At 35.2% G+C, this 19,078-nt stretch overlaps 1 protein-coding gene across 2 annotated transcripts in view; it reads right to left on the bottom strand.

Annotated features, from left to right (window-relative positions):
* Positions 1 to 10,775, bottom strand: part of rad18 (RAD18 E3 ubiquitin protein ligase) — a 47,639-nt gene extending 36,864 nt beyond the window's left edge. For both annotated transcript variants that reach the window (XM_051112521.1, XM_051112522.1), the window contains exons 1-6: positions 10,594 to 10,775; positions 10,172 to 10,250; positions 9,991 to 10,052; positions 8,360 to 8,430; positions 2,283 to 2,614; positions 1,086 to 1,185 (exon numbers count right to left, since the gene is read on the bottom strand). In XM_051112521.1, coding sequence (XP_050968478.1) covers positions 1,086 to 1,185; positions 2,283 to 2,614; positions 8,360 to 8,430; positions 9,991 to 10,052; positions 10,172 to 10,250; positions 10,594 to 10,644 — 695 coding nt within the window. In that variant the 5' untranslated portion in view covers positions 10,645 to 10,775. The remainder of the gene's footprint in view (positions 1 to 1,085; positions 1,186 to 2,282; positions 2,615 to 8,359; positions 8,431 to 9,990; positions 10,053 to 10,171; positions 10,251 to 10,593) is intronic.
* Between the last annotated feature and the right edge of the window lie 8,303 nt (positions 10,776 to 19,078).

Below are 19,078 nucleotides of genomic sequence, written 5' to 3'. Positions count from 1 at the left end.
CATGCAGGTGCAGACCGACGTCAGCGTCTGTAGCCGACCTACCGTAATAAGCTAATAAATCACGGAGACTGTCATTTCACTCCTGTTTCACACATACTAAATTGATCAACTATTAGATGTTTTACGGTGGACCACTGTGCTTCCCTATCGTCATTAAGCACACCGGCTGAACATTTAATACCTACAGCAACTTTACGGTAAATTTAAGACAATTTAAGACCTTAATTTCCCGGATTTTAATTTAAGACATTTTAAGACTTTTTAAGGACCCGCGGGAACCCTGAATAAAATTCACACATCAAAATTCACACGTCAGCATACTTAGCACCATGAAAGACCTCTTACAGTACTTAACATTTCACTTACACTTAAAGGTACACTAAAGTGCCTTGAAACAGGCAGCGTTATTCTATGTGTTGACGTAATTTTAACTGAAACAGGAAAACAGGGCGGGACATATCGAACATTACTCACTGCCACAAAAACACATTGTAAGTACGTTAGAAACTTTGAAGCTCCCCTCAGCGCAAGCACAAATATGTTGATAGGGTAATTTGCACTGATGCTCTTAAATATTTTTTCATAGTCGCACACAGTAGTTTTCAGTCACAACTGCACTGCTTCTCCATAGGTTCATGCAGGGCTGTGTAAAGTGCACATCAGCTCGCATGCTAAGATTTTCCTCTCGCGCTACTCCATCTCCACCCCAATCATTGACGTGGTTTCATTTAGCCTTTGACTGTGCATATAGGAACATTTTTGAAATAGCACCATTCTACTAAACAAAATTTATTTCAAGCACTTTAAAGGACCTATATCTGTTTTCAAGTACCTTTCCAGGCCTTGAATCCAAGGTGTCTGATATTCAAGTACTTTTCAAGCAGCGTGGGAACCCAGGGATGAGTAAATTATCAGGACATGTTTATTTTGGAAGTGAACTAATGCTTAAACAAATCCTTTAAAAACTGATTCTGAATAACAGCACTAACAGCATCCAAGAGTTTGTACTGTTAAACAGATAAGACAGTTTGTACTGTTAAACTTCACATGGCAAGATTGCATTACAGGACAAAAATTCTCTGTACCTTCTCAATCCCTCCTTCTTATCGTCTCTGCTCAAGCACATATCCAGATGTTTATTAATGTTCTGTTTGGGCACACCTACTCCACAGACAGGACAATCCACTGCAACACACATTATTAAAATGACTGCTTATTATAACAATACAAATTAAAATAGGAATGACATATTTAAAAGGGGTTCACCACTCTAACAAAAAAAAATATATATAATAATTCACTGTGAAGAAATATCAATGCATCAGGGGACAACCCATTATCAATGCATCAAAGGATAACTCATGTAATAGACTGACACATAAATCCATTATTATAACATTTAAAGGGGTCATCGGATGCCCATTTTCCACAAGTTGATATGATTTTTTAGGGTCTTAAGGAAAATATACTTTGGTTAAAAATTCTCAATGGTCGTGTAAAACAGCATCCTTTTTACCTTGCCAAAATCAGCTCTGCAAAAATCATCTCATTCTGGTCGAGGCTCCTTTAAATGCAAATGAGCTCTGATCGCCCCGCCCCTCTCTTCTCTCTGTGGAGTGAGGAGCCTGTTTACTTTAGCCGCGTTTAGGTGCTAAAACTTGCTAACTAACACATTATTAGGAAAGGCGATCGCAAAGATTCATTAAAAAAAAAAAAAAACCTTATACTCACTTCTGCTGTAAGTGAAGCTGGATCACGAATGATTTGCGTGAACATAGACGGATATATGTAGATCGGGAGGGCGCATTCCCTTCACAAACAAACGTAATCTACTGCATCTTCAGCGCTCAGATGTCAGGAGTAAATAATGTCCACTATGTTCATTATTACATCCAGCAAAACAACACCTCAATCGCTCAATCGGAGATATTCTTGTTTAACTTGCATCCCTGCTCTGGCAACAAAACAAAGTGGGCGGACTGTTACAACTGATCTCAGGTAAGACGCTGATGTCAATCAATATCGTGAGAGCGGCCTCTGTCGGTGTGACGCCACAACGACAGGCATTTGAGAATGGCTCGATTTGAAAAAGGGAATATTATTTTTACAGATTAATTAAAAACTACTGCATGGATTTTTATCATTATAGGGTAGATTTGTGTTTTGTTAAAAAAAAACGTAAAAGTGAACTTAGCATCCGATGACCCCTTTAACCAACTCACACGGTTTATTTCTAAAATACAATATAAATTCAACAAAATAGCATAAGTTGTGCACATCACCTTTAACCAGCAGCTTATTTTGTGACGTGGAAGGAAAAGCAGTTACATCCATCTTTTCGTCTTTCACCATTCCGACTGTATCTTCCACATTTTCTTGCTTGACGTCAGCTAGAGGTTGAACATACACCTCCATAGGTTCCGATTTGACTGACACGCGAAGCTCCAGACTTTTCTGGGCCTCTGACAAGGGAGTCTTTTTCTGGAAAAAATTACTGAGGGTGTTTGCTTCCTTTTTGAGGCCCTTCTGTCTTGCTGCTTTGCCTTTGACCATCATAGCCGGGGTTGCAGGTGAAATAGGGGGTGATTCCAAATTTGAGTGGCACAATTTTTGCCTGGTGAGATGAGAGAGATATGTAGAATTCATTTATTTGATTTGCATTTATTTGGTCACAAACACAGTAAAAACATTAATATTGTGAACTATTATTACAGTTTATAATCATTTTCTATTTTAAAATATTTTAAAAATGTGTTTATTATTGTGATGGCAAAGCTGATTTTTTTTTTTATTATTATCGGTGAGTTTTTGTGGCAGCAGGCTTGCAGGGATAAAAGGGGCTTCCATATACATCTGGGCCATGTGGTGTATGAGAGTGACATACAGTATGTAATTTTAAAGTCACAAAAAAAATTCCTAAAGAGCAGAAACTGGGCCAAGGACAAAAAAGAAAGGTGGTTTGAGCATCAGTTTGAGCAGTGACAATTTGTCTGCAAAACTGTGCTTCTCTATACAACCCGTAAGACTTCGAATATCTCTGCTTCCCTACTGAGGGGGAGTGAGAGACGAAATCGTGAAAAATAATTTGAGGGGAGGACAGGAGGGCAGGAGGAGTTAGAGAGAGAAAGCAGTACATAAAAGGAAGTGAGAGAGATAGAAAGGCAAGCACCTGTCGGTTTCGCAATTCCAGTGGAAATGTGGATAGCCAACAAACGCAGAGTGGCTGTGAGGCCATTACAGAGCCATAAAGTGGAGTCAATGAGGTGTGCAAAAGCTACTTTCCATTTTGAAACCTTTTATTTCTCTTTGTCTGACTATTAGTTCACATATACGCACACAAAACTAAACACTTAAGAAAAAAAGGAGCAAGAAACAAGGTGTCCCAATCTGTATTACAGTGGTTGTGACCATTTTGGGTCTACATTACCATCTGAAAGTGTAATGTCAATTTTCTTGCTTATATGTCAATGCTATTAGAAAAGATCTAACATCTTATCAGAACGGCAAACAGACCAAAGCTAAAAAGGGAAATAAAATAGCATCTTCACTAGAGGTCGACCGATGTATCGGTTTTGCTGATTAATCGGCGCCAATAGCTGATTGGCAGAACTATCTAGCTGATTGTACACAATATCCATATGTATGCAATTTCAGTACTGGGGCTTTTGTGTAGATATATAATGATGGCCATCTTTAGCTTGATTGTTGATGTAACAGTAACACTTTACAATATGAGTCCATTTGTAACATTAAGATTGATAAAAACTGTAGAACAGAATTATTGTTCCTTGTTAGAGTGTGTTAATTTAAAATGAAAAATATTTTTAAAATTTTAGTTGCTTTTGTTAACATTAATGAACAACTGTAATGATCAATAAATAATTAATATTTTTTTTTATTTACAAGTAGAGCACTATTTATTTTCCATTCAGTACCCATTTTAAAAACTATCGGTAAAATCCAATACCGGTCGACCTCTAATCTTCACTCATTACCCTAAAAAAACAAAGAGATAAAGCCTCAATCTAAATGTTCCTGTTAAGCTAAAAATAAGATTTAATGTATGCTCTGAAATCTCTATTTACAGGATGACAGCATGACTAAGGTTATTAAAAACTAGGTGGATCTCTATCTTGACATAATACCGCTGGAGTCTGGTTGAATAAACAAATGTGCGTTTGTAGGTTATTTGCAAGAGTCAACAGAGAGTAAATGAAAATGTCAAGAAAGATTGTGAAACAAAGCAGAACAGCCTGCATAAAAGGATTCAGGATGTACATTTTCCAAAACCCACTTGAAATATCACAAGCACGTATTAAGGGTGTTTATGTAGAAGTCTTACAGACAAAGCAGCAAAAAAAAGAAATAAAACATGCTTTTTAAAGGCTCCGACAGGGTGGAATAGTCACGATTATACTAACTAAATCATGACTATTTGGAGCAAAAATCTTGATTAACATTAAGCAGACCTCATGCAAAAAAATAAAATAATAAAAACATTATTAGGAAGAATTACATGATCCTTTTAACTAATGAATAACAAACTCTTCTAATTTTTTGGCCTTTCTTCAGTAATGCTTTTAAAAATCAACTGCAGACTTGTAACTACAGGCAGGCGTAACTACCCACCCAGCCAAGACAAGAAAAAAAAACACTCACGGACCGTGTGCAACAGGCACTTTTCATGCTTATTGCCATCTTATGATAAATCGCTTGTTTTATTCTGACTGTACTTTGCTCTGCCAAATGAATAAATGTAAATGGACCCCCTCACAGACCACAGAAAATGTGGTCTACTTTCAGCCCCCCAAAATGCTGCTGTGAATCAACTAAGGCAAACCGAACACACTGAGAAAATTTATTGCCGTAGAGAACCAAATGTTACATAACCACCAGCAGGTTCCAGCTGCGAAAACAGGGCAAAGTGGTGGAACCACAGGTTTGGAAGGGTTTATAAAGAATAGACGTGACTGAAGAGTACATCATTTTGAGTTTAAAACCAAATACCAAATTTTTTTTTTTAAATCTGCATTTCTGTAGCTTTCAAGTGGGCTATAGCTACGAGAATACTTTTTGTGTGTGAAAAAATAAAAATAACAACTTGCGTCACATACATCATGGTACTCTCGTGAACGTGCAACAAAGACTGACACGGAAGAGTCAAAAATATTCTCATAGCTTCATAAAATTAAGGTTGAACCACTGAGGTCACATGGACTATTTTAATGATGTCTTTACTACCTTTCTAGACCTTAAACTTGTCAGTTGTGTTGCTGTCTATGCAGGGTCGGAAAGCTCTCAGATTTCATCAAAAATATCTTAATCTGTGTCCTGAAGTAGGGGTGTTTTTACCTTTTATGGGCATTTTAACTTTTAAAAAAGCCATTTTTTCAAAAAGTGTGCATTACCTTTTGAGTCAAATTCTTATATTTGGGCTGTTACCAAGCAAATGAAATCAGTATCAACAAAATTCATCTTTGCAATGCAAAGGAAACAAAGAAGCTGCATCTGAAGTGGCATTTAGATGTATTTACACACTGTTTAATGCAGGTCATGAATGTATTTAACCTGCAGTTACAAATGTGAGTCATTGCGATTGATCCGAATCATTTAAACGGTTGAATTAATCAAGAACGAAACACTGTCATGTTGCTCAGAGACGCAAAACAGTGCTGTGGCTGTGTTTGGAATGACTTTTGTTGGCGAAATATAGAAAAAAAAAAACAGGCAATATGGTGTCAAATGTAAGTATCTTAATTCTTGTCGCTTAAACTGTTGTAAAAATCAAAATCACATTTGCAATCATGGTAATTTTTGGAGAAGAAAACGGCACGCTTTGTGTGATACTGATTAACTATATGAAGTGGAATAAATCTATACATTTTATGTCCCCATGTCTTGAATTTGTGATCAGTCCAAATGTATTTTAATAGACTGAATCATTTAGTGAAAGAAGTCTAGACTTCACGTAATGCGTGCACTGCACTCTGCAGGTGTTTTGGTTTTTGCAAAAAAACTTGATAATGTCAAATTGAACAATTGGAACAACATAAGAGCGAGTAATTAATAACAGAATTCTAATTTTTGAGTGAACTGTCTCTTTAATAAAACCTATAAAGGTAGAAAAAAAAAACAGGCCTTCCCAGTCTGTATGGATAAGAAATTTCAGAAAACTTGGATAGCTTTGGAAGTTCTTTGATCTTCCAACAGCAAGAGAAGGAAGAGTAGGAGACACTGAGCTTGCAACAGCAGTAGCTCTGAGGAGTCGATAAACAAGACGTGGAAAAACAAGGCTAATTGCACTCACTGAGACCAAGGAGGTCTATAATATCGGGAGAAGGCTATTCATTAGCATTTCCATTCAACTCAATGACAGTTTCCAAGCGTGTCCAAGACAATAGATTTAAAATCTGCTAGCTTTGCTAATGGGTGCTTGGCTTACCTGAGCCATGATTATTTCACTTATTCTTCAAAAAAAATGATACTATATACACATATATGAATGTAATAAATCACAAACAAATATTCTATCCAAGATACACTAGCCAAAGAAATGCAAACAAAAATAAAAGCAACGCTATATCTATATCAAAGGTCTTAATAACTGTCCCCAATGTCCTGTCCTAAAAATGACACATGCCTTTGACATCATCACTGGGAGAAAACAGGAAATTAAAACACTGTCCCATAAGGCACCTCTCTTCATCCCGATGGCCATCTGAAACTCCACCAACCAACTATATTAGGCACACTCACAGAGGAGATTGATGGCACCAAGAGAGACTGAATTAAAAAAAACAATATCGCAAATAAAATCTACTGTGCCCTCCAGTTTACATTCAATGTGAGGTACACTTGTGGGAAAATCTTAATATAACATAGCGTGGAAAGTTTTTTTTTTTTAACATTCCTTGACAAATTACTTTAGGTAATTTGAAGACTTTATAATACTGTATGTGCACAGTCTGAGAACTTAAGACTGTCTGAAGAGAAACAGACAAGCAGCTCCATGTGCAGCAGGTGAAGTATGCCAAAAATACAGACCTGAACACTGAAAATAAAATCCCACTTGATTGTTAAAGGAAATCCAGAATCTCTAAGCAGGTTAAAACGTTGCACATTCAAGGTTGGCACGAGATATATACAATAAGAAACATCTGCATTTAATAAAGCTCTAAAATTAATTTAAAATCTCTTTATTTTAATAAATTAGTTGATTTTCTGATACCTTCAGGCAAGTCAGATCAATCTTACGTTTTAAAGTCTTGTTCCATTTAATGGATTTAGAGTAACACTGTGCATTCGGATGGTTTGTTGTTTATTGTTTATTGTCTAGATGCCTTTTTGATGACTGTTTCACACTCCCTGAACAAGAACAAATCAAGCATTAAAAGAGGCTGATTCCATCCAACAAAAAAAAAACGTGCTGAACTGAAGCATAATTTGATGCATCATTCATAAGAAAAACATGTTTGGTGCCAACTCCCACAAACCCCTGTGATAAAACATACAGTCACAATCAGTATGTCTGGGACTTTGAAGCTGAATCTTAATAAATGTTTTAAAGAAAAGACTTCTCATTAAAAAAAAAAAAACGAGAATGGTATTTATTAGATAATCAACATTTATATGACTTTTATAAAAATAACCCATTGGGTTCATAGTCAAATCCACCAACATACTCTAATAACTTAAGGTTTTCCATTCAGGCAGAACGACAGAAGCACCATATTCAAGCTTTACCTTTTGAGATTAAATCCTTAGGCAAATAACGTCTGAATATGACTTGACCCCTCACTCTGACCATTATCAAAAACTAGCTAACTTCACCCGTATTTTCCACTGAATTCAATTTAATTAATTTTTCCTGTTTAATCTTACCACTACCCATTAATTAACCCCCACTGACTTTCTATAAGACTGCTATTCAGACCCAAACATAATTTGCAGTCATATAACTCCTCAGATAAGCTCTTTAGAATTCTGCAGAAATAAATTCCAATTCATTCAAGTGATTGAGCCTTTAACCCTCTGGGGTCTGAGGGTGTTTTGGGGGCCTGAAGAAGTTTTGACATGCCCTGACACTTTTGCTTTTTTTCAGTTGCTTATAAACATTTAAAAGGCTAAAGTCTGTATTTAGCACAAACTGGGCTACAATAATATGTGAGAAGCATGTATGCACATGATTGTGTTTTTGAGAAAGCAATGTTTATGTGTGGTTAGTGAAAAACAAAAAACAATGCAATATGCAAAAAAAAAGTCTGCAGAATGCACTCTGTATAGGTCCACTGAAAAAAACAGCAACCTTATAAATAACATGAAACTAAATGCTCACATTTTAGACAGATATAAACTTTACCTTGCTGCTTGGAAGCTCTGAACCAAGTCATCTAATAATCTGTTGTTCCTCAGGTCTTGTTCTGTTGATGGCTGCAAGGAGAGTTATACTAAGGTTAACAGAAAGTGTTTACTAAACTCTAAATCTAATAAATTCATTAAACTGTAATAACACCAATGTTTATATGTGGCAGCCAGAAGTTAATACGAATATGATTTTTAAATGTTTTGAAAGAACTCTCTCATGCTTCCCAAAGCTTGATTAATAATACAGCAAAAACAGTAATCTTGTAAAATATTTAAAAAGTGAAAATAATTGTTTTATATTTAAATATACTTTAAAATGTGATTTAATCATGTGATAACAAAGCTGAATTTTTAACAGCCATTACTTCAGTCTTCAATGTCACATGACCATTCAGAAATGTATTCTAATATGCTGATATGTTACTCTTACGCATAAAAATTAACAATGTTAATAATTATCATTAATTTTGAAAACAAAGTTCATTAAACAGCATATACTCCTCTGTCTTCTGTAAATATACTGTGTCATAAATTCAGTGCGTGCTCACTGTATTATAATTTGACTAATAATTTTTTCCGTAAAAATAGTAAGCAGCAAAAACTGATTGCACATTGATAAAAAAAAAAAAAAAAATGATTTCTGAAGGATGACACTGAAGTTGAAAATTAAATTAAATTATAATTAAAAATTATATTCAAAAAGAAAATTGTTATTTTAAATTGCAATAATATTTCACATTACTGATTTAACAGGATTTTCTGCTCAAATGCATTGCCGTTCAAAAGTCTGGGATCAGTAAGATTTGAAATGTTTTTTAAAGACATTTCTTCTGCTCATCAAGAATGCATTTATTTGATCAAAATACAGGGGGGAAAAAACATAATATGGTGAAATATTATTACAACTTAAAATAATGTTTTTCTATTTTAATATACTGTAAAATATAATTTCTTCATGTGATGCAATGCAGAATTTTTATCATCCATTACTCCAGTCCTCAGTGTCACATGATCCTTCAGAAATCATTGTGATTTATTAACAATATGCTGGTTTATTTTTCAATGTTGGAAACAGTTTTTGCTGCTTAATATTTTATATTATATATTATATTTTTGGAAACTGTGATACTTTTTTAGGATATTTTGCTGAATAAAAAGCATATTAGATACATATATATATATATATATATATATATATGTGTGTGTGTGTGTGTGTGTGTATAAGAAGAGTTCAGATGCAAAACCAGCTAAAAGCCATCTTGGTCAAAAATGAGATAATGTTACTGAGTGAATGCTCCCGACACATAGTATACGTCCATCAAATGCTTTTACTTCAAACTCGCTAAATTCCAGCCTCAGCCCATCAGAAGTACCAGTACTTACATAGAAACCTATACAAAGTAGCCCAGAAAGAAATGCTAATTTTAAAGTAATACGTCAGATGGATTTAGAGGCTTTTGCATCTCAACTCTTTTGTATGTACGTATGTATTTGTGTGTGTGAGAGAGAGATTTATCAACTTGACATTCAATGTAAAATCCTGTGGCTAATCCAGTGGAGCATTACTGGACTATCTGACAGGAAGGTTTGACAGTCACATTTATATTATTTTGACATGAGACTCACCAAGTTACAGACAGGACACAACAACTTATAGGAGAGAAACTTCCGGATGCACAGAGAACAAACTGTTGGAAAAGCAAATAGAAAAAAAAAACAATGGCTTTTTATCTTGCTGAAACCAACTGTGGCAATTAAAATATCACATGTCAAATGCCTATAAGTTAAACGGTAAAAGTATACGTACAGTTGTGAGAACACTGGGTCATCATGGTGATGTTGAGAAACTCAAAGCAGATAGGACAACGGAGGAGAGTGTCTATGCTCTTATACAGACAAAAACAAACAAGATCAGATGTCAACGAATCTGGGAATATCTATATTTATGACTATTGGATATCTATGACACTGCGACACTTGCTTATTGATGTGTAAAACCATGCAATGCAGTTAAACAAGAACATACGACATCGTAAATAGATCTGATGTGTCTTATCAATAAAACAACAACTGAAATAGACTGTAATGACGTTAAATTGTTGTGAAACGATATGTGTTAGAGACCGAGATTATAAAATCATATCAAAACACATATGAGCGCCAAATAACACAACGGTAGCGAACAAACTTGTATCAACTGCAGACTTAAAGTTGAATAACAAAACGTACTTTGAGACATGACAGGTTCGGCGGTAAGTCCACTTCATGTGGCTGAGCCATTCTATGCAAATCGCCGTGTTGTTATTAGCGTTATTTAAATGAAAAATAGCAAAATTAGTGCGAACTTCAGTTCTCTAGATAGCAACAATAAACTCCCGCGCATCGCTAAACACTTCCTACAATAGCGTCACTTCCGGTTGAAGCACGTAACAAATGACGCTGACGTTTACAAAAATACTATGGTGACTATAGTTTCTCAGTTACACAGCAATTTTTGTAAATAAAAAATAAATTAATACGGAAGCTTTAAAAAAAACTTTAAGAACCTTTTAGAGAATTTGACATTCTATCTATCGATCTGGAAAGCATCATGTTAAAGTTACCAGAACATTATTGTAGAAACCATAAAGTTAATAAATATGGTATTCCAACAGACACTTTGACTTCCACGATAAATTAACTAAGGAAGGCATACTGGCAAAAAAAAAAAAAAAAAAAAGTGTAGAATCCTTCAATTAAAGTATAGTATGGTACACTTTACAAAAAATAATTCATATATGTATTTTTATATAAATTTTTTTTATTTTTTTCAAATTAATTGTGCTGTCTCAGCGAAATATTGTCATAATTAAGCTAAGTAATTTAAGATGTTGTTTAGTCATGCTGGCCTGATTGTCATTTATTAATAAGTGGATTTATTCCACAGAATATGTGGAGAATAAATTATGACTGTAGCATCCTAATGTTATGGAATATTGGATGGGGTTAAAAGGACAAACTCTAATCCTAATATTATTCCTTATAATTGATGATTAATACTGCTGTGTTTACTTATTAAGACACTGCACTATTGTAAATATTTTTCCATATGACGCTCCACAGTACACAGAGTGTCACTAAGCCGGATCAGTGATCATAGCCAGGTGTGAGATTTAATGAATAGGTCCATTCCGTAGCCACGCACCTCAAGCACTCTGGAATAACACACATAGTCCTTCTATCTTGTTTTTCTAAATGTCAAGGCTAAGGAAAATAAAAGTTCTTGTGAATACAAGCAAGGGTTATTAAAGTAAATCTGTATATGAAGAGTTCAGATGCAAAACCAGCTAAAAGCCATCTCGGTCATGAGATAATGATACTGCGTGAATGCTCCTGACACATATTATACGTGAAAGTATGTGATGGACTTCAAACTCGCTAAATTCCAGCCTCAGCCCAGTCAGAAGTACCAGTACTTACATAGAAACCTATACAAAGTAGCCAGAAAGAAATGCTAATTTTAAAGAAAAACGTCAGATGGATTTAGGGGCATTTGCATCTGAACTCTTCATATGTTTGCCAAAAAGTTAGGGTATATATAAGACATTCAGTGCGTTTGGGAACTTGCAGAGTAATATTATTGCAAAGAAAAGAAGTAATGGGGCCATAACCGCTTATACTTCTTTCAAGAATAAACCTACAGTTGAGGTCAAAAGTTTACATCCCCCTTTCAATATCTGCAAAATGTTAATTATTTTACCCAAATAAGAGGGATTATATAAAATGCATGTTATTGTTTATTCACTACTGACCTGAATAAGATATTTCACATAAAAGATGTTTACATATAGTCCACAAGAGAAAATAATAGTTGAAATTATAAAAATGACCCCATTCAAAAGTTTACATCCACTTGATTCTTAATACTGTGTTGTTACCTGAATGACCCACGGCTGTGTTTTTATGTTTAGTGATAGTTGTTCATAAGTCTCTTGTTTGTCCTGAACAGTTAAACTGCCCACTGTTCTTCAGAAAAATCCTTCAGGTCCCACAAATTCTTTGGTTTTCCAAAGGGGGGGGTTAATATGAATAAAATATCTTATTCATATTATATTATATTCAAGATACTAAATAAATAATGACATGCATTTTGTATGATCCCTCTTACTTTGGTAAAATATTTAACATTTTTCAAATTCTGAAAGGGGGATGTGAACTTTTGACCTCAACTGTATATTTGTGTACAAAACACACAACATTTTTAGACTTATGAATAGGACAAGAGCCCATTGCTCTATTAAACTGAGTATTGTTCATTACTTAGTATCAAAAGTACCCAAAATTAAGAAGTTTTTTATACAGTACTGGAGTAACACCCATTTCCTTAGCTCGCCTTGGATAGTCTCATCTAATCCAGGTGCAACTACCAGGAAACACAAGTATGGAAAATGAAAACAGACGCTGATGCTACCTTGAGGTTCAATTGCACTATTTAGCTGCTTTTTTTACAAGAATATTATTACAAACAAGGCTGACTGACAAGTGTAAGTATACAGGTACACATTCCAAATTACTTAAACATGTAAGAGAATATTCTCTGACGTCTACTGGCGTCTGTCTTTGTGGGTAGCAGATCACGGATGAAACGTAATGGATAGCAAAGTGTGTCTGCAGTCTTAACTGCCAAGATACATGAAAACCTTTAGAACATAATAAACCCATTTTGTCCTCAAGGTGGATATCATTAAATCATGGGGTTCTCAGGTCATCAGAGCATGTCCATCAGGTTATACTTTAGATTTGGATGTGTGACATACATTGATAAGCACAACTGTAGAAAGCTGTGAGGTAAAGATCTTTGCTTTCAGCGCTGTATGTCTTGACAGAACTACGGTTGGACTATAAAGCGTGTCAGAAAGTAATTCAGCATCCACAATGGGCATTTGACTTTTTTCAAGTGCGAGTAGCAGCACCTTATTGACTACCTAATTTAAACTTGCTGCTGCGGCCTTGAAAAAAAATTAAATAAACACTCTACCTCTTTACCTAAAAATGATATTATTCATTATCTATCCAGTGAAATGCAAAATTCAAAATACAGGTAAAACACATTTTAAAAATCTACACAATTTCTTCATTTTAATACAGTACATTGCAAAATATTTTTGCAGTTTTTTTAACAATGTACAGTAAACAATTTTTAATATGTAAGAGACCTTGAGAAAAATGTATGTCATTTTTGGTGTCTATTAAATCCAAGGCTTTTACTTAATAAAATCATCTTGTATAAAAATAAAAAAGCATAATTCAAATAAATGGGATATGGAGAACATTGTTTATTTTATTTATGAAGGTAGAAGAATACACATTTGATTCACTAAATTATACAACAAATATCAATGTCATGACTTGTCATCAATCTACCTAACAAAATGTCTTTGTGAGGTCTCTTAAATAATTAAAACATCAGATCAGATCAGTCCTGCTGCCAGTGAGACTAGGCAGCTGTCCTTGGAGCTTCCAGATGAAGTTGGACACTGTTCAAAAAACCACCATGTATTTCTTGGAGCATTGTGAAGTCCACATAGTAAAATGGAAATTTATGACACAACCCAGCCTTCAGTCAGGCTGTCCCACCAAATTGGACAACCAAACAGGCAGGGCATTTTGTAGGAGTGGTGACCAAAGGCCAGCAAAACACTTCTTGGATGAAATGGCAAAAACTGTCCATCAACAATCTTTTCACCACACTTCATTTGCTCGGCCTCTCTGGGAAAGTGGCCGAAAGAAAGCCAATTCTGAGAGATGCCAGCATTAAGTCAGCACTGCAGTGAAGCCATGTGAAGCATTTGAAAGTGATGAAATGAAATTTGTGCTCTTTGCCCTGAATGCTAAGCACTGTTGACCTAGTAACACCTCCCCTATCATCAATCACGAACGCATGTGGCAGCATTACGCCTGTGCCTTAGTGTTGCTTTAAGAAACTGGAAAATTTGATGGAAATTATAAGGAATCTGGCTCAGGCCAAATCCAAATCCTTGAGGAGAATCTGTTTCAGTAAGCCAGAGACAGCACTTAAGATCAATTTTCCAGAATGACAATGATCTTAAGCAAAAACTAAATACTATATAATTGGCCTGCAAAAACAAAGAAATGAAACATTCTGGAATAACAGGCTTCAGAGAGACTTTAGATGAACTAAAGTCAATTATGAAGTATCTAAATTGCAGTTTTAAGAAAATATTAGTGCAATTTTTGTACAGATATATTTAATATTCAAATATTAATGTAGTAAGTGCATTGAATTTGGGAGGTAAATATTTTTAAATTCTGTTATATGAATTCTGTTGTAAAGAATTACATTTAAATAAGAAAGAAAACAGTTTTTCAGCATATCTGTTTTCCCTCATCAATGACTGTAGCGTTGCTAATGCACAGATTAGTTTCTAATTATACATATGCATGCTTAATCTCACTCTTCTATTCTCATTTTTACATGGAAAACAGTTAGTGAGACAGAACCTTTGGGGAACTTTGCTTTCCACTGCATTCTCCCAAGGATTTCCCTTTCTAAACATACAGTAGGGCTTGTACCCTGTCAGTTTTGATTGCTTTCACTGGTCTCATCAAACCTGACAGGATAACAATTAAAGTCCTGCTGGATTGAGAGCCAGCTGCAAAAGAACACACAAATCAAAATGTCGAGCACACACAAAAGACTAATACAAAATTGAAAAATTTTATTTTATCTGATGAACTATTTCCACTACCATTAGTCTTTGACAATTGCACCATGCGTTTATTCTCTCACTGCAGCGGTTTTGGTATCTAATACTGGTATCTTGGACAAAATAAGTTTGCTTGGTATCTAACACTGGTATCTTGGACCAAATAACGAATGCTACAATTACAGCAATGCAAGTGCTGATATTTAGAGAACATGTTAATGCATTTGACTGAGATGACATTACTGTCCATCTCTAACACTATGGCTCTGGCTTATTAAATATGAAGGCATGTAAATGCAGGTAGAGACTTTTAACTATGCTTCTTTGAGTTACATATATAATTTATAGCCAATTTTGTTTTTTAGGCACCTGGAGGACAGCAAAACCCATGTCGATCACAGGAGGAAAGTGACAACACATTAAAGGAATAGTTCACCCATAAATGAAAACTTCCTGAAAATGTCCTTCACTATTTCTTGCAAACATGCAGATTTTCACTTCACAAGACATTTGTTGATGTAATGGATTCGTGTGGATTAATTGTGGATTATAGTGATGTTTTTATCAGCTGTTTGGACTCATTCTGACGGCACCCATTCACACTGTAAAAAACAATTAGTTGAGTCAACTTAAAATAATTTGTAACCTGGCTGCCTTAAAATTTTAAGTTCAGTCAATCAACTTAAACTTTTAAGGAAGCTGGGTTACTTACCCATCTGTTAAGTTTAGAAAACCCAAATATCTGAGTTGTTACTTAGTACAACTTAACATTTCAAGTTGACTAAACTTATTTTAGTTGACTGAACTTAAAATTTTAAGGCAGCAGGGTAACAAATTATTTTAAGCTGACTCAACAAATTGTGTTTTTTATTTTTTACAGTGCACTGCAAAGGACTACATTTCTCCAAATCTGTTCTCATGATGAAACAAATGGCCTGAGGGTGAGTACATTTTCAGCAAATTTTCATGTTTGGGTGCACTATTCCTTTAACATAAAATGAAAATCAATCGACCAATCAATAAAAATGTCATTGTCTTTCTAAATGACAATAAAACTCGAATCACTCTAAGGGTTTTTTTTTGAGTTAAATGATATATCACTTTTAGTTCAAAACTTTACATTGTCCTGTACATCAAAAGAAGTGCAGTTTTAACACATTTTAATTGTATGTTTATGTTTTTAAACCGTTCGGAAAAAGAAAGACTTTTACAATACTTTTTTAGAGCTTGATAGTCTCTAATTACCATTCATTTTCAGCATATTGAAATAAGCCTCCTTCCTAACATCTATTTTGTTGTCCATGGAGAATGAAAATCATACAGGTTTAGAGTAAACGTAGGCATAATTATAATTTTTGAGCAAACTAGCCTTTCAAGTGAAGACAATAGATGTCAGAATCCTTGAATCACACTGATGATGCAACATCCCAGTTTTATTTCTTTTCCTCTGATTGTTGAAGAATAATTACGGAGGTCAATCCACAAACACATGCACATGCTCTCGGGGGACTTGTAAATGTCACAGGCAATCAGTTCTCTCTGGCTCAATTCATTTCATTAGCCTGACTGATTAAATACCTGAGGATAAGCCAATACATCTTCAGTGCTCAGTCTCTTTAACTTTGGAACAGTGAGAGACCTGCTTTTAGAAAAGAAAGGCAGGTAGAAGGCAAGATAATTCTTTGCTCAATTAGTTTCTGTTTCTGTGGGAGTTTTCATTTGTTTTCCTTGTCCTAGAAGAATTAGAAACCTGAGAAACACCTGGGTTTTGTTTATTAGCGATACTTTTGGTTCCAGATCAGCAATAGCTGAAATGAACAAGAAAGCTCAAGAACATCGACAAAGACATATGGGCGTAAACAAATGCAATTTCTCAGCTTTTTGAAAGATGTTACATAGCAAATGTAGGTTCTTACCTCCAAAAGCAATTATTTGCATACAAAAATGCTTTCTCTCTCACATACAGAAACGCTTAATGCTGAAAGTAACCAGATTCTTTGTCAACCAGACATTCATTGCCTTGGGCTCAGATGGTGATATTAAACTATTCAGAGCTGTTCCACTCCAAGCAGCAATCGAGTTCAATTACTAAACACGCCGTCACACAGCAATCTTGTCCTCACTGTGCGGCTGCTGTACCTTGGGTTTCAATCAAAAAGGCAGCCAAATATTCTGTTACAGCAAAGCGCTGCTTACTAGAATGAAAAATTACCTAAATCCAGATAAGATCATATATTTTGCTGAATTGACTCTCTATAATGCATTTTTTTTAGAAGTTTGATTCTTTTAAAGGGGTCATCGGATTCCCATTTTCCACAAGTTGATATGATTCTTTAGGGTCTTAATGAAAACTCCATAATATACTTTGGTTAAAAATTCTCAATGGTAGTGTAAAACAACACCCTTTTTACCTTGTCAAAATGAGCTCTGCAAAAATCATCTCATTCTAAGGGACTGTTCCTTTAAATGCAAATGAGCTCTGCTTGCCCCGCCCCTCTCTTCTCTCTGTGGAGTGACGAGCCTGTTTACTTTAGCTGCATTTAACGCGTTTAGCTGCCAGACTTGCTAACTACCACGTTATTAGGAAAGGTGATTGCAGAGATTCATTAAAGAAAACCCTCATACTCACTTCTGCTGTTGGTGAAGCTGGATCACAAATGATTTGCGCAAACATAGACGCATTTATGTAGATCGGGAGGCGCATTCCCTTCACAAACAAACATAATCCTATGCATCTTCAGCGCCCAGATGCCGAGAGTAAATGACAACCACTATGTTCATTATTACATCCAGCAACACAACACCTCGATCGCTCAATCAGAGATATTCTTGTCTAACTTACATCCCTGCTCTGCATCAAAACAATGGAGGTCGGACTGTAACAGCTGATCGGAGGTAAGACGCTCATGTCAATCAACTATTGTGGGAGCGGCCTCTGCTGGTGTGACGCCACACCGACTCAATTTGAAAAAGGGGATAATATTTTTATTACAGATTAATTAAAAACCACTGCATGGATTTTCATCATTATAGGGTAGATTTGTACATACACTGCCAACACACATTAATGTTCAAACAACATGAAAAAGTGAACTTTGCATCCGATGACCGCTTTCATGCAAATCGTACCAAGCATTGTATATGGTATCAGAAAAATCATTACTTTGCACACCTCAGGTGACAAATTATATTTTATTATAGCAGACAGTGATAAGGGTGTTGAATTTGTCACATAATGCAATGGAGACCCAATAATAGAGATCATTTGAATGCATAACACTTTAATCACTAGTGGTTTTCAAATGATTTTGCTCCAGAACCCTGATTTTAAATTTTCCATTTTTATCCTCGCTGGATCTGAATTTAATCGCATTTGTCATACTTTCTTTTACCTTGCAAAGTTTTCTTAGTTTCTGAGAATAAAGAGATGTCAAGCATCATGCCATATTACCATCTGTCCAATTTGGCTTCGAGCAAGTGACTGAATTTGCGCCAGAATGTTGCTTGATTGGGAACACGGCCTTGATGGCAACAACAAAAGGTGTGGGAAGCATTTTACCTCCCTTTAAAAAGTTGATTAAGCATACTCTGTGTGTTTTTCTACCCCAACTATTTACACGTATATTCTAGGTTGCATTCTGCTTTTTGCATATGTTAGTGTAACATTGTTACCCTGCTGTTAGAATAGACCTGTGACCACGATACATTTTTTGGGTCACGACCCACCAGTTGAAAACCTTTGCTATGAACAATCACAAACAAGTTATCTTTGTTTCAAATCTCCCCTTCTGCATAAACATTTACATAAATATCTTCTCCCTGAAACTGTTCAGAATTCAATTCTACAGATATGAGGATGTGAGGAGATTTTATAAAAGCAGCTCTCAGATCTGAGAAACATATGAAATGTGAACGTTTACCTACACGCGCTTTTAGGCGCCCTGTAGCATTTAGATGCAAAATATGCATCGAACTAACGTATTGCTAACTGCACAGGAACCATATTA

The sequence above is a fragment of the Labeo rohita genome, chromosome 6, assembly GCF_022985175.1.
Source record: "Labeo rohita strain BAU-BD-2019 chromosome 6, IGBB_LRoh.1.0, whole genome shotgun sequence".
Lineage (NCBI taxonomy): Eukaryota > Metazoa > Chordata > Actinopteri > Cypriniformes > Cyprinidae > Labeo > Labeo rohita.
The sequence above is the reverse complement of the archived record's forward strand: the minus strand, read 5'-3'. Positions and strand labels throughout refer to the sequence as shown.